Source organism: Molothrus ater, chromosome Z, assembly GCF_012460135.2.
Source record: "Molothrus ater isolate BHLD 08-10-18 breed brown headed cowbird chromosome Z, BPBGC_Mater_1.1, whole genome shotgun sequence".
NCBI lineage: Eukaryota > Metazoa > Chordata > Aves > Passeriformes > Icteridae > Molothrus > Molothrus ater.
Genome location: NC_050511.2, coordinates 44,276,663 through 44,292,276, shown reverse-complemented (window position 1 = coordinate 44,292,276; position 15,614 = coordinate 44,276,663). Strand labels below are relative to the sequence as shown.

The window sequence follows — 15,614 nt, the reverse complement described above, 5'->3', positions numbered from 1 at the left end:
TTTGGGGAAGGAAAAACTACACACATTAAGCAATCTATTACCAACAATTAGGAAAATTACAGGGTTGCTTGAGAAGCTACTTATATGAGAGGCCTCTATTAATCTCTACAGCACAGCAAATTCAAATGCTTGGAGATAGCAAACAACAGAAAGGTTGTTAGCCGCATTCTTAAACATTCACACGTTCAAATCCCATTTTGATGGCTTTACTGGCCAGATGCCATTTTATAAGCCAAAAGGAGAATTTTAAGGTGCCTTTCTGTTAACTGATTTTGAAGCAAAAGTCTGTGTCCTAATGCATTCATTGGCCTTTTCATCCAGAAACACAGCCTCTCTTTGCTCACAAAGAGAATGCATTCACAGTTGTATGTCCTAAAAATTATGCAGTTGGAGGAATTTGCAAATATTGTCAGTAATGACATTCAAAATCTATTAACACTATACTAAATCAACACTTCCAAAAATAAGGGTAAGTTGACTAACCTCCATGAGGCAAAGGCTGGAGCACACTGAGGGGTTTTGAACAAAGTGATGGGAGGGAATTCAGTAACAGAGAGATACTCTGCAGTGTCTGCAGCGGAAGCAGAGCAACTCCAGCCATTGGGGTGGCTGGAGAAAGCAGGGCAACTCCTTGGATCTCTCCATCAACAAAAAGTGTGCACTCAGCATGGCCAGATGGCAGGATGATCTGCCCTACAGAGGATCCCTTAGAAATGAAGGATGGACAGGGGAATGATTGCATTCCTAGCTCAGATCCTCAGCAGGGGGAAAAGCTGCTTTGGGATCTGCTGCAAGTTCCATGCAGGCTGTAAATACCTGTGGCACTGGAGAACAGATTCTTCCTGCTTTTATCCAGTGAAGAAAATATCAGACCTTCCCTGGTCTCCTGTGCTTGACAGCTACAATCAATTCTTTGCAGTTTCCTGGCCCTTTCCTGGCTACTTAATTACGTTCTGCTCTTTTAAGTATGAGCTCAAGCTCATCCAAGATCCTGCACCAACACAGCAGGAAGCTTTTTGTCTTGCTTTTGATCCTGTACTCCTTAACTCCTAAAACCATAACAACATATTCAGTGGTTGGTTCCCTGATCAACTCAGGCTAGTAAATAAATGATCATTCTTCCATTCCCCTATTCTTGTCCCTTTCACCCTGACACACTTTATTTCCCTTGCTAAGGAATTTTTACTGTCACACTGCTAACTGTCCTGCTGAACCCACCCACAACCCAAGAAAACCTATTTTGAAAATATAAAAATGTCTTAAAAATCCCAGATATCTTGACATTATTAGCCGTTGTGACTTTCTTGGTCTATGATCATGCCCCATTATTCTCATGTCTTGTTACTATAAAAGATGCTCAGGCATAATGAAACCCTATCAGGATAAGTCCATTCAGCATATCCACTGTAGGACAGAAAGGAAAAACAATTCATAGGCAAAGTATCTTTAAGCTGGGAAGACAGGAGTAAGGACCAAAATCCTCCATCCCACTAATTCATGCACTAGGACAGTTTCCACTTTTGGAAGGAAGAACTGAATGTTGGAGAATTTGAGATAATAAACTGAATGAAGGGCAAAGTAATGAATAATAAGCTGAATGAAGGGAAAAGTGATGAAATGGTCCTTGAGCCAACAGTGGGAGAAGTATCAGTGGGGCATAGAGGGAGAAATCTTTGAAAGCATGAGCAGAAGTCAAGTGTACAGGGGAACTCTACACAGTTCAAATTATTGAGCTGGCCTCCTGTTTACCCAAAGAGACTTGCTGAAGGCATGATTTGGAGTAGGACAGAATCAGATGTGGAATGAGGGAGCTGAAACTCCTCCTAAAATGCACACAGCATTGCTACAGCTGGGCAATATTTGTCTTTTCTTCCCTTGACTGGCCCTTAGAATTATTATTCCAGTGAGAAGCAGTGTGCAGCCCTGGGAATTAAAGAAGCAGGTTGGTGAGGGTCCTTGCATGTGTGAGTCATTGGTCTTCTGCTCTGACTGGACTACTGATTTACTGCTTAAAATATTAAAAAGCCACTGATGATACTTTATACATTTTGAGTACTTCTAAACAGTGATCAAGGCAATGAGCAGGTTTTGTTGTCTTTTGCTGGGATTTTGCACTAGTCCATGTCTAAGTACCATCAAAATTATGTCTCTATTTATCTGAAAAATAAGAAAATGTGAAGAGTGATGAAATAATTCATGGACTGAAAACAACTTCCTTCATGGGAAGAATCATAGAGTTCAGCCTACCTACCCTGTCAAAAAGGCTTACTAATGTTGAGCTGATTACAGTGTATATGGATCTTCATGAGTGGGGAACACATGGCAGGAAGGAGTAAAAGGTGTAAATGAACGAGTGGCCAGAATACAAACAAGTATTTTCAAAGTCAAAGTAGGTGGTTTTATCTAAAAAAGATGCTAGAAAAAGGGAAAAGGCAGACAATGTCTTGCCCTCAGGTTTCACACCAAAACTGGAAGACCCCTTAGTAGGGATGACACTGTGTCATGTGCATTCCAGTGCTCTTACAGGTCTTACAGGGCTACAGATCTGAGAATCTTTATACCAGTGAAAATTCAGGCCATTTAATTCTAGCTGAAATACTAAATTAATTATCCAGATTAATTTAATATAGAGAAAAGCCCAAGTTTCTCTTCTCAAGAAGCTGTTCCAGTAGCCTTACACTTGCTTCCACTTACCTCCTTAGACGATTTAAGTAATCTTTTATGACCTCAGAGATATTTCATTTTTTTAAATATGAGAGAAGCTTTTGAATGAGCTTGATACTCTTTTTTTCTACTTTGATCTGTCTAATCACATGAATTAATTGACTGTTAAAAATTGTAAAAATTCATCTTTCAGGAATTCCATACAAATACTGAACAATGTCACAAATCATGCTTAAGATCACAGCTTCATATACTTCCCCCAGTGCCATGTGACTACCAACCCAGTATTGATTTCCTTTCATCTCAAAAACTGAGACAATATTCATTGCCAAAATAAAAAGCTGTGTGAGTTATGAGAATGCACCGGCAGCAAGTTCCAGGATGAAGCAGAGATATAAAAAAGTGGGGGAGGGGGTAGGGAAAGCATATGTGAAAAAGCTGAATTTACTCTTGTGAGAAGATATACATTGAAATAAGGCTTTTGTAGCTAAACAGTACAGGACCAAATGTAACAGATGGATGCTGCAATACTACTGATCTTGTCCAGAGCTGAACAGACCTTGCCTCTGGTTTACCTTAGGGAAGCCTTTAGTGATGGCCAGCCATGTCCCACTGGATTTGTTCCCGCACATTCTCCCTCAGCTAAAACCTTTTCTTTTGTCTCAGTGACTAAGACTTTAATGTGAATGGGGGAGAAAGATGAGACAGGTCAGGGTGTAAATAAGCAGAGTTCATATTACCTCAAAATAATGCATTTCTCCCTTGCTGCTCCCTAAATGCCAAACAGTGGTCATGCTCCAGCTCCTGAGTTTCATGTGTACCTCCCACTGTGTCTGGTACTTCACAAAATGTTTTAAAGTGAAGGATCAAGATGAGATTCACAGTGCTCACTCTCCAGGAAAGTGGCTGCCTTTCAGTATAAACTGTAAAGATAGCCAGTGTGCCTAATATAAAACCGTCCACAAAGGACAGGGCCTGCTCCTCTTTGTGGTCTGCCTGGGGAACAAGAAGGCAGAAGCCTTTGGCAGAAGATACTCTAAACCCATCTATCCAGCTCCAAAGTACACACCATGATTCAGTCCTTAATTTTATGTGACTTGAACATGACCTGAAGCGCCAAGATTTTTGTTGCCGCCGAACTTAGTAATGTGTAACAATAACCCAGCTTTGAGTCCAAACAGATCTGAATCCCTCAAAGAAAACAAATCTCTTCCCTTAGTCAGAAAAAGCCCTTTCTCCTAATTCCAGCCCATCCAAGGTGAAACAGTCCTTTTCTTTTCAAAATTCTTTTATCACCTGCTATGGCATTTTTTTGGTCTGTCTCCCCTTTCCTGAAAGAGACAGCGCAATCTCTGCCCAGGTACTGTCTGCAGCAGATTGGCATCACATGTGCTCCCCCTGAACCAGCTGCCTCATTGCATTGCTATTGATTCTGAGTTGGATTTCTGCAGCAAATCTATTGCACTTCCATTAGCAAGACTGCAAATGATGAAAAGGCTCATTTATATCATCCCAGCTCTGCACCACAATTAACCTGCTACTTAGCCTCCAGCAAGCCAAATTGTGCTTTCTCATCTGATGCAGAGAAAGTTCCCCAAGGTTTCTCTGTAACCAGAAGTTAGGCACAGCAAATCTGAGGAAGGCTGCTGTGTGCTTTATTTGCAGTGCATTAACAGGAAATCAAACAGTGTAAAAAATACAACAGATATAGAAAGAGGATAATTTTAGTCCTCTGCAGTGAAAATCCAATCCTGAATTTTGTAATTACATAAATTATTAATCTATTTTCCTTAGAACTTTTGATGCAGAACAGTTGCAGATGTCATTTTAAAATAAAGAAATAATGGCCATATACTTTGCATATTTACTGTATTCTCTATACTCACATATCCATCTGTATATAAATGAGGAGGGAGAACATGCAAAAGGCTCCATGCAGAACACATACATTACTTACTCTCAGGGAAGTTTCAAAGCAAAATGAAGCTTTAAAAAACAAATACAAATGCAGACTACTGTTTTGTACTGAGAAATTCAGACTGTTATTAAGAAGAAAACACCCCAAGAAATGCTGCTTTTCCTCCACCATGTTCTGTGAACAATGAGTGGTTCATGAAAGGAAAACCACACCCATGAGGAAAATTTAAAAGCCATGAATTTGGGGTGCTTGTCCATGAGAAAGAAACACAAGACCAATCCGTATAGTTTGCTGCATGTTAAACAGAAGAACTGTTTCCATGCAATCAATGAAAGCTAAAAAGGGGGGTGGTAGAGATACTGAAAGAAACAAAACAATAAATTTGTCTGAGCAAACTGTGCTTGCTAAGGACATTTTAAAGACAGTGTGAGCTAACTGGACTGGGGAGGGGAAGTCTCAATTATTGCTTTGCAAGGCTTAATGGACCTGAACTCCCTAAAAATTGCTCCATCTTATGCATCTCACCCCATCAGTCCCCATGAGTGCTCCTGTCACAAGTATATACCTCTAGGAGCCATCATGACCTTTAGAACAGCAGAGCAATACAGACTGGCTGGCTCAGTACAGTGGCACTTGCTTTATTGCTGCTTGTTAATGGAGGCCTGGTTGTGTCTCCTGGGCCTACTGAGATCAGCATCCCTTTACTACGCTCCTGAGTTAGGCTCAAAACTTGTCTGGCATCTTAATCATGATTAACTGTAAATTCCCTGTGACAAGATGTTGTTAATCCACAAGACACATAAAGAAAAGTCATGGCTTTCAAAATTACTCCTCATATTGTGTAGTAGATATTTAACTTAGAAACTGAACTGCAAGGGTAGTCTCCCTGTAGACCCATGGGGAAAGAGAGTGACTCCTGTTAAAGAGTCACTCTGGGAATTGTCTAGGGGAAGTCCCTCCCTTTATGCTGGATATATAGCTGAAGGCTAGCTAGCTTCCTAATGCAGGCACTTAAGTCAAGTATCTGAAGCTAATCAAATCCAGTACTGTGTCAGAAATGGACCAGCATGTGCTCTAAGTTCCTGCATCTTCAAGTTTTAGGAAAAAACAATCTCTCCCGTGGCACTGCCCTGCAGAGCAACAGTGAGCACAGAAAAGGCTAAAGTAGAGCCTGCGCTGTATCATGTCCTCTCCCCTCCCCTGAGTACAGCCCCCTGCAGCTCTCTGAGACATCCCAGACCTTGACACGTTCAGAGATCGCCAGGCATGGACTCAATCCTATGGTGTTGTGATGGGGATTTGAAATATAGAGCATGGGTGGTCAGATTTAGTCTTTCAAGAATAAGAACAAACATTGCATGAAGATTCTGTGAACAAACCCTCTGTCCTTAAATTGAAGTTAGAGGGCTGCAGCATTTCTAAGTGGAGGGAGAGGCTCCCTCTAGCCTGCTATCAAGCTAAAGTACAGACCTTCCCAAATTACTGTGAATAGGAGAAATGACATCAAATGCAGAGCTGAGAAAGAATGAGTGGAAGTGAAAGAGGCAGGGAAAAAATGTAAGGAATATTTACGGTATGATACAAAGTACAGTACAATTTTTATTCAATTTTCCCCATCTCTAGCTCTAAAAGGACACAAGAAATTTAGCGACTGTGCCTCAACTTAAGACTAGTCTCGCTTCTTTTATTACACTATGCCTTTATCAATACAGAAATATTCCTTTCCTTTGACTTACCTCTTGTATGTTAATATTATTTTTCCCTTGCTGAAAGAGAAAGGAAAGGTGAATGCTTTAAAGCATTGCCATAATTAGGGAGCTTGTTTGTCAAATTAGAAGGCGAGCTGAGACTACTTCCCAGGTAAACAGCCACTACCAGGCTTCAGAAGCAATCTTTTAACGTTTTTCCACTTAGGATGAGAAAGCAACATCCTTTGCTAATAATGACCCAGCACACCTGAAGTGGAAGCAGAAATCAGAAACACTGGAAAAGAGCTGTCCCTCGAGTAGTCAGAGGTATTTGACAGTAATGTAGAACTCTTTTTCCACTTTGCCACATTCTGTAGGCGAGGCCCAGCAAAAGTGAGAAAAGAAGGAATACTGCCTGCCTCCCAAGGGACATGCGCAGGTCCACTGCTGTAAGGAGATGAAGACACACCTGTTGATTGTCTGCTGGCCACCAGCATGGCATGTGTGTAGCTGGCACATCAGCGCATGGTACCTGAGCTGGCCAGGGAAGCCAGAAGTGAAATGGGTGCAGGGGCTGCATGGATGTGCCACCAGGCATGTGCATCCTCTGGGCCCTGCTCTCTGATGGTCCTCAAGCTCTGCTCTCAGGGAAACCCACTCCAGAAAACTCATGCTGTGGTCTGTCTCCTGCCCTGTCTCTTGTTTGCCCTGTGGCACCTGACCAAGCTATAAGAGTTGTGGTCCCAAAGCCAAGGCCTGCTTGGCCTGCCAGGGCCTACAGTGCCTCTGCTGGGGGGCAGAACCAAAGCACAGGAGTGCTGCACTGTTTTTGGCAGAGCTGTCACCCCAGAAAGGAAGCTCTGCACAGGCCTTTCTGGGAGTTTTGTGTGGACTTAAATGGAAAGAGGAGGCTGTTGGAAGATCTTTAAAGAGCGGAATGGTTGGTTTGCAGATATATATAAAAGCTATTGTTACAGAAACACATTTTTTTCAGTACTACAGAACTGAATCTCTAACCAGCCTGGATAAAGGCTGGAATTGTGTTTGAAGGTGATAGTGTTAGAAGAAGTGAAATTTAGCTCCTGAACTGAGTTAGCATTTTTACAATCTTCATGTCTTCTCAGAGGGAGGGAGATTGTAGGTTAGGGTGTATTATTATATCCTGCTTGTAATAATATCTTCTCTGGTGTAATTATGCTAAGATTGACAATCTCCCTAAATATGGGAATGCTTTAAAACATTCATCTTTCCTTTCTCTTTCAGCAAAGAAAAAATTATATTAAAATACAAAAGGTAAGATAAATGGAAAGAAATATTTTTCTGTTGATAAAGGGCAAAGAATAACCAAAGGAACAAGACCAGTCTTGAATCTAATACACCAGACACAATTATCAGGATTGTCTCTCTTCTGCTTTCTCTTCCAGGCTCCAGGAGAAAGAAGAATCAATTAGCCCTCTGCAGACTATGACCTTGAAGGATACAGCTTTAAGGGGAATATGCTGAGTAAGACAGAAAAGAGAGGAGAAGAGAAAAAGATTTGGAAACTCATGGAGAGGATAGGTTCAGAAACAGTACATCAAGCACAGAAGATGAAATGTGCTTTTTTTTTTTTTATTTCTGCACTGGAAAAAAAATTCAGCATATAAAGGACTTTCTGGGAACATATTACCTCACTCTGCCTGAAAAGAAAAAAAGGACACTGAAAGGCAAAAGAAGGGACAATCCAATTTGCAGATGCTACTTTTCAAGCCATGTCACTGAAAATTTTATAGCTGTCAAAGGCATTAAAAAAAAGTTAGCACTGATGCAATCTGTCAACCTCTTCAACAAATCTTGCTCTACATAAAACACAATGATGTGTTTGAAATGCAGCTGTTTCAAAAACCCCAAGACAGTGCTTTAAGAGCCATCCAAAAAAGTTCTTTTCATGCCTCTTGGAATTCTTAGGCAGACCTTCTGCCGTGTATTTTTCCAGCTAGATTTTCTGATTTTTCTTTGCAGATAATCAGAGATGCTTGCCACAGTCAGAATTATGTACCACAGTTAGAATAAATTCTGTCTATGCAACATTCTCCCCTAGAGCAAACCAAACTTGATCTGCTACCAGTTGTCCCTCTCCTTTCAGTCTGTAGCTATGGAACTCCACAATGCCTTAAAAAAAACCTCAAACCCCAAAAACTCCTACACACACAAAACCCCCAAATAAAAATAAAAAAAAACCCTCTCAACCTAATCACCAAACTTCTGGACCACAATTTATTTCCCAGATGTAAGCAGCTCTGAATGCAGATAATGGCTGTTTGTCAGTGACAACTCCAAAGAATCTTTTCTGAGCCCCTCTGCCCTTTCCTTTACTTCAGAGATGAAGTTAGCATGTTTTTGAAAAAGGTTTGCCACATACATAGAAATTAAGTGGGATTCTTGAGGCAATTATGACTGAATAGTGGTGTCTGGTCACTTTATGAAGCAAAATGTGTTAAAAAGTCATATATTTAATGTCAGAATGTTTGCACTACAAAAAAGATTTTATGCATCAGCAACATTTAAAAGAAAGCTCACTTAGTATAGTTCTATTTAATTGCAAAGGTGGTTAATTCAAGTAATACCACAGGCAAAGCCCCCTGTCATTTAATGGTACAGCAGTATTTCTCTATTAGACTGTTTTCATCTGACAAATTACTTTTGATCTGAAGGATGGCTGCCACCCATTATCTAAGCAAGAGGCAGCAGGGTTTCTACAGGAATACTCAGAACTTTCTTTCACTCATTCTGGGACTGCTGTTCAAGATTGACTCTAAGCTGAAAGCACCTCCTCTGAAATCACTGTAATTATGCTCATTTTCACTGGCAAGGGGGTTGGCCTAAAATGTTAGATTTAATCTAAACACCACATATCTATACTAAGTTCAGTCCCAGTCGGGCTAAACTTAGAAGTGAACTTCTGGTGACTTCAGAGCCCCAGGGTGAGGTCCAGAATGTGCCATCTTCAATGTGCCAGCCTGCGGCATTACAGGGAAGGCATGAGGGAGAATAAATGACATGGGGTCCTGCAAGGAAATTTGTGAGGAATGCAATTTTTCACTCTGATCACTGCAGCTTTCCACAGGGAGCCCCAGCCCTGTGCTCTCAGCAGAAGAGTGTGCTGTCTTCTTTATTACTAGAGTTACACAGCTTTACACAGCTCAGGAATTGCTGGCTTGGTTTGATTTGAATTTGGTGGGTTAAAATCATGAATGTCAAAGAAATGACACTTCAGCAATGCAGTATTTTGATGCTTTATGATTACTAAGAAAATAATATAGATACCTTTTTTTGTTTGTTTTTTTGATGAGCAAAGATTAATTTAGAAATTGACTCTTCTCACATCGGCAAGAATGCTTTCCTGAAATGCCCCACAAAAGGGAGTAAGGCAATATATGAGAAACAAGTTAAACAAGAAGCAGCTCCTAGAGATAGGGGAAGACACAGAGAAATGTATGCTTTGCTCTTAAGAGAAAGGGAAAAATCATAAGCTAGATGCTAAATTAATAGTTCCCAGTTTCTAACTGCTTCAAATCTGCTGTTGCTTTTTCTCACTGTTCTGAGAGTTTCATGAGGATGATAGGGATATTTGGCAGCCACAGACTTCAGGAAGGATGTATCAGAAATGCTCTGCAGGCAAGGCAAAGAACACACATGGAAGATCCAGCACACGAGACAAAGCCAATTTATAAGGAAAATACACTATGTGGAATAGCTATCAGATAAACCCTTGAAGAAGTCGTGTACTTCCCTGCAAGCGGATGGAGAGAAAAAGGTGGTACTAGCCCTTTACAGACATCCCAGATGAAGTCCTGCCCACCTCAGAATTAAGTTCTGAGGATTCTAGATGCTGTTCTCAGAAGGCAACCCATGCTATACCTTTCTTAACATGCTTAAGCTTCACAAGTCAATCACAGGCCCTCCTTGTAGACAGTCACAGAACAGTTAAGCGCCTCTTTTTTTTTTTTTTTTTTTTTTTTTAATGTGAAAGGTAAAAAAAACCCAAAGAAACACATAGCTTTTACTTACAAAGTTTTGGAGTAGTTTGGAGATTGGTTTCTGTTGCTTGTGCCTGAGATGCTGTGGTAGGCTCCAGGGCGGGTGGTGACAGCGAAGGTGCGGCAGAGGACAACAACCCAACATCTAGGATGCGGTTATATAGAGAAGGCTGGAGGAACGGTTTGGAGGGTACAAGTGAGCTGTCACTGTGCACTGTCACTTCAGCCTCGCTCTTGGGGCTAGGTACGAGGAAGGGTGAGGCATACACCTCCGAAGGCACCCAGGCAGACAGAGCTGTAGGATCCACAGCACTCTTTGGGTCTTGTCCTATCCTCCCAGGGTCAAGGTGGGTAGGAGAGTCATACTCAAAAATCTTGTCCACAAAGACCCACTTGAGACCAGCAATGCAGAGGCAAAGGCTAAGCAGGCAAGCCAAGATAGGGGCGATGCAGATCTTTTCAGAGTTGAGGCAGCCCTTCAGTCGCTCTGCCTCCAGGCACACACAGCAGGTTGCGGCAAGGCCTGCTATCCCCTGGACCCTCCTGTCCTCTCTTTGGGTCCCCGGCATGTTCTCCTCATCCGGGAGCCCGTTGAGGGACGCATCAGGGCTCAGCTGAGCTGAGGGGCTGGGGAAAGTGTCGGCAGCTACTTCAGACATGTTTAAGCATCAGCTCTCAAACAGCTCACCTCCAAAAGGCCTTAACTCTATCACAGTCCATTACTGTGAGACACAGACAAAAAGAGATGGTAGTAATAGTCACAGTGCTCCGCAAAAATCACAGAGTGGGAGTCAATAAAAGGTCGAAGCTCAGCAACATCATCCAAACTGAGAGAGGAGTAATGCACAGGAAAAATTAGATCCCCCCCAGTCCCTGTGCCCCCAAGCCCTCTGTCACTGTCTCTGCTTCTCTGAACTGAGAATAGCTTTGCAATTACTGAGCTCCTGTTTGCTAGACACTTTTATAATTCCTTAAATGCCTCTCAAGCAATTCCAGCTCTTCTGCAGGGGGAAGAAACATTCCCCCAAAAGCAAGCACAACAAAACAAAATAGGGATAAGGAGGGTTCATGAGATAAAGAAAACCACAAACACTGAACAAACTGACCAGATTAAGTAAACCAGTAGCCCAGAGCGAAAGGCAAGACTCTCACCTTGAGCATCTGAGGCTGGTATCTGCTCAGACGAGGAAAACAATTGTCATGCGGTAGAAGGAGCAAAAGCAAAATCTCTAACAACAGCGGCAACGGCAGAAGTGACAGTAGAAGCAGCATCCTGTCGTGTTACAGCGGCGGCTGAAAGAGGCTGAATCATTACAGAGCAGCAGGTGCTCGCTGTCTGAGCATCACTGCAAACAATATCATTACAGAGAGGTTTGAAAGCAAGAGCGATGCCAAGACGGTGGTAACTCCCTTTATCTCCCCTCCCTCTTTGTCCTCCTTGAGCGCTCATTCACTTTCCTCCGTTCCCCCCGCCGCCCGCCCCGCTCCCCCAGCCCCCTCGCAGCCTGTTTCCCTGATGTACAGACTCGCTCCTTCCTCCCCTACCCCACCCCCCGCACTCTGCAGGGCTGCTCTGAGTGAAATCAGTACACTCAGCAACGCAGGACTGTCAGTGACTTCCTATTTTATCCAATTAGGAGGAATAAAGGCCATCAAATCAAAGGGAGGGAGCGGACAGGAGTTGCTCACCCACCCACTCCCTCTCTCCAGGCAAAGCGTGGTCAGAGGCAGCAGCGGCCATCCATGGCAAAGTCCTCCAGCAAGGACTGGGTGTCGGTTGGAGCTCTTTGGGTTGGACTGGGCTTGCTTAGGCTGATATTCGATCTCTCCCAGGGGGAAGACCTCTTTCCAGAAGCAGTTTCTCCCTGCCTAACACCTAGAGACAGCTTTTCTTTCCAAGCTCCTGAGTAAGTTTTATTTCCTAGGAATAAGGCTGGAATGTATCTTAGATCAAGCAGAGGAAATAAAAAACCCCAAGCCATTCCCATCTCTGATAAATTTCATTCAAGCTATTGCAAAGAGGTTTGCTTTTTTTAAAATTCCATTTTCCAACCTCCTTTCCAGACCCTTCTCCAAACACAAAAAGCCCCAGACTTCACACTAAAATCAGTTCCTGAATGCACTTTTCAAGAGCTCACATATTGCCAGAATAGATCCTCACTCACCTTAGACTAAAAAAAAAAATTAAAAAAATAAACTCTTTTATTATTTATCATTATTATTAATTAAAGGCTTACACTTCGTTAAATTTGGCTGCCATTTCTCACTGTCACTAATATGTAGCACTACCATTGCCACCAATGCAGTATAATACAGGGGTAAATCAACAGTCCAGTTAACATAATGAAAGTAAGACTAGAATCAGATCGATTTCCAGTCTCTTTTGTCTCTTACAGAAAAATACACCTGTGCAACAATAAAGATGTGTATGAAAGGCAAGGCACTTATAATACAATTTCCAGGTCCTTGAACTTAATGAAAGATTTGCATTGAAGTTTTGCTGGTGAGAATCCCCCTTTCTCCATAGTATGAATGGCTGCAGGATGCATAAGGAGACAAAGAATCAAGTGCTAAAAATTGCTCTGAACTAATTTTTGTTGGTGTCTTGTTTAGGCACATGAAAGGTAAATTCCTTTGTAGTTATCTATTTTTGGTAGTGTCAAAAGAGGCATCTGATTCTATCCATGTTCTCTTTCTGCCTCCAACTCTACTCCCATCTCACCCGTCCTTCCATGGGAACATTAGTAACATTCACATGGAAAAGATTTATCAAAATCTGAATGAATCCCATAGTGTTTTTACGGACCGTCATGTCAAGGACTAATTGATGGATGTCTGATCACAAAGCTTCCTGTGAGGTGGCTGTAGCCCACTGAAGTAATCACAATGCTACTACAATCAAGTGCTTGGAGCATTTACCTTAAAGTACAGCTAGTGATAACACTCTGAAGGAATGTAAAAAGATAAATCATCTTACAATCTAGCCTACATTACCACTGAAGTGTCTGGTCCTTAGGTTAATGATGTGATCAGCAGCCTCAGACAGAACGAACAGCTTGCACTGCATATTTACATACATGGCTTCTCTTATTACAAAGCACATGTTCCCTTTTGCTGGTAATATCCTGCATCAGTGCAGTCTCTCTAGAGCATCTCAAAACCTATTTCAAACAGCACTGACAACACAACCTCTGTAGAAAGGGTAACAAAAAGTAGCACTGCCGTGACAGGTGCAGTGGTCTGTGGCTACAAGTAAGCACGGTTTCAAGAGAAAGGATGCACCTTTCATTCGATCAACTGATAAATCTGGGAAAACCAGACACACTTTCACACACCCAAGTTGTTCCTCAAGTGTGAAGCTACAGCATCACTCTTCAAAGTGGAGTGCAAGTTGACAACCAGCTGGGAATATTCTATTCATTGCACAGATGAGATACTACAGCATCTGAGTGCCTGGCAGAAATTTTTTAAAATTCCCTTCCTTCTTTATCCATGTCTAATTTTTCAACCTTCCTATTTCCAGTAAGATAATTTTCCCTGCTGACACTTCTCCGAGTCTGTGTTTAATCCCCAGTCCTGTCCACATATTTCCTGCACTGGTCTTCCTGGCAAACTGCCTGCGTTCAATCTCCAGTAATCTTTGTGACCCTCCATCCTATCTACACTTATCTGCCCTCCTTTAAATCATGTTCCTGCTTTGCTCACATCTTCCTGGTGCGGGGCTGAACAGAAACGAACGTGGAGACCTTGCATATTCCGTATAAGGGTTGCCACGAAGTTAAACCGAACACACAAAACATTGCACAGCTGGACAGAGGGATGGCGGGCTACCTGCAGGGGGGACGCATTCAGGGGGTCCTCTGCACGCGGGGGCATCGCCCCCTTCCACACCCTGCTGCCGCCAGGAGCCGTCAGCTCGCACGGACCGGGAATGGGCTCTTCCAAAGGCTCCTGCCCCAGCCCGGCTGGCTAAACTGAGGCTGGAGAGCATCTCTCCCCGCCTTTTTCTCCTCCACCGGCAGGCCAAGCCCGCCCGCAGCAGCACCTCCCGGCAGGCAGGCAGGCAGGCAGGCAGGCAGGCAGGCAGACCCGCACACCCGCACACCCCCGCCGGCTCCGCGGCCGCAGCGTGCCCGCGGTCCCTGGCTCCCGGCCAGGCTGCAGTGCCCTCCTCCGCTGCGGGTCCCTTCCCCCGCCGCACCTCCAGCCCTGGCGCGCTGCCTGCCTGCCTCAGCATCACGCAGCCGGCTGTGCCCAGACCTCCTCCCCCTCCTCCCCTCCGCAGGGAAGCCTGCAGAGCTGCTCCAGCGCCCCAGCTCCGCAGGGGCTACGGGGCCTGCGGCACCCGGAGAGCGGGGCGGCACCCGGCGCTCTGTCCCCGCCTTCGGGGTGCCTGGTGGCTCCCGTTATTCCCCGACGAGAAGGGAGAAAGGAGGCGCTGAATCATCGCCCAGCCAACTTCCCTGGCCCCGCTCCACAGGTGGCCAAAGCCAGGGCCAGAACACAGCCTGCCCGCCATGCTGCAATCCTATACCTTACGGGCTGCTTCCTCCCGGGACCATTCGGACCAAAAAAGCCCCGTGCGCTCTACCACGTCGGGGTGGGTACGGGAGCACATTATTTTCTGAGTCAGCTCTCGAGGCTGTAGTAAACGCTCATTGATGATGATCTCTCACTTCGGGTCTGAAGATAAAAATATAAACTGAAGGTACAGGTCACTGACTTCAGGGGCCCTTCCTGTTCCTCTTGCCCCCAAAGCAATGCAGAAATACTTTATCCTGCAGGCTTGAGCTTTTTACATTTCTGTAGTGACACGCTAGCAGTTGCATGCTGTGCTTAAACACAGACTCTGCCCAGCTGAAGGAGATGAGAGGATGGGAAGAGTCAGCAAATGGCTCATTGGAAGGGAGGCCTGGAGAATCAAATGGGGGCATGACCTTGAAGGAAACGAAGTTTTACTGGGGTAGCCCATTGGTGGTATATACAGCAGGATAAGGAAGGAAATTACTTGCCTGTTTCAATAAAGTTAGCTTCATGTGCAAAGCTTTATTCCTGATTCCCACACAGCTTGGGTCTCTTTGGCTTAGAGGAAAATGCAGTTTGACTCTACACTAATGAAGCTGATCTATGACTGAGATTTGGGCTCCTGCCAAATAACAGGTTGAAACTAAGAGCCTTAGAAAACTGTAATTTTATTTCATGGAGTGTTTTTGCAAAGAATCAAGTGGGGTTTTTTTGCAAAGTTTCACTCCCAAAAGGCTCAAGGAAATAGCACAAAACACCAGTTTTATAGGTGCTAAAAGGAGGTGGACTTCAAACGGCAGA

At 43.6% G+C, this 15,614-nt stretch overlaps 2 protein-coding genes across 6 annotated transcripts in view; both read right to left on the bottom strand.

The window, feature by feature from the left end:
- NRG1 (neuregulin 1) overlaps positions 1 to 11,512 on the bottom strand; it is a 101,111-nt gene extending 89,599 nt beyond the window's left edge. For 3 of the 5 annotated variants that reach the window (XM_036402769.2, XM_036402770.2, XM_036402771.2), the window contains exon 1: positions 10,321 to 11,011. In XM_036402769.2, the coding sequence (XP_036258662.1) occupies positions 10,321 to 10,948 (628 nt within the window). In that variant the 5' untranslated portion in view covers positions 10,949 to 11,011. Of the gene's footprint in view, positions 1 to 10,320; positions 11,012 to 11,441 lie in introns of those variants that run through there. The other 2 variants (XM_054517823.1, XM_036402772.2) reach the window with 2 other exon arrangements.
- LOC129047014 (uncharacterized) lies at positions 11,052 to 14,192 on the bottom strand. The gene is made up of 2 exons (XM_054517824.1): positions 14,121 to 14,192; positions 11,052 to 11,635 (listed from the first exon to the last, which is right to left on the bottom strand). The coding sequence occupies exon 2, from the start codon at positions 11,559 to 11,561 to the stop codon at positions 11,400 to 11,402; it is 162 nt and encodes a 53-aa protein (XP_054373799.1). The 5' UTR covers positions 11,562 to 11,635; positions 14,121 to 14,192; the 3' UTR covers positions 11,052 to 11,399.
- Positions 14,193 to 15,614: the final 1,422 nt, after the last annotated feature.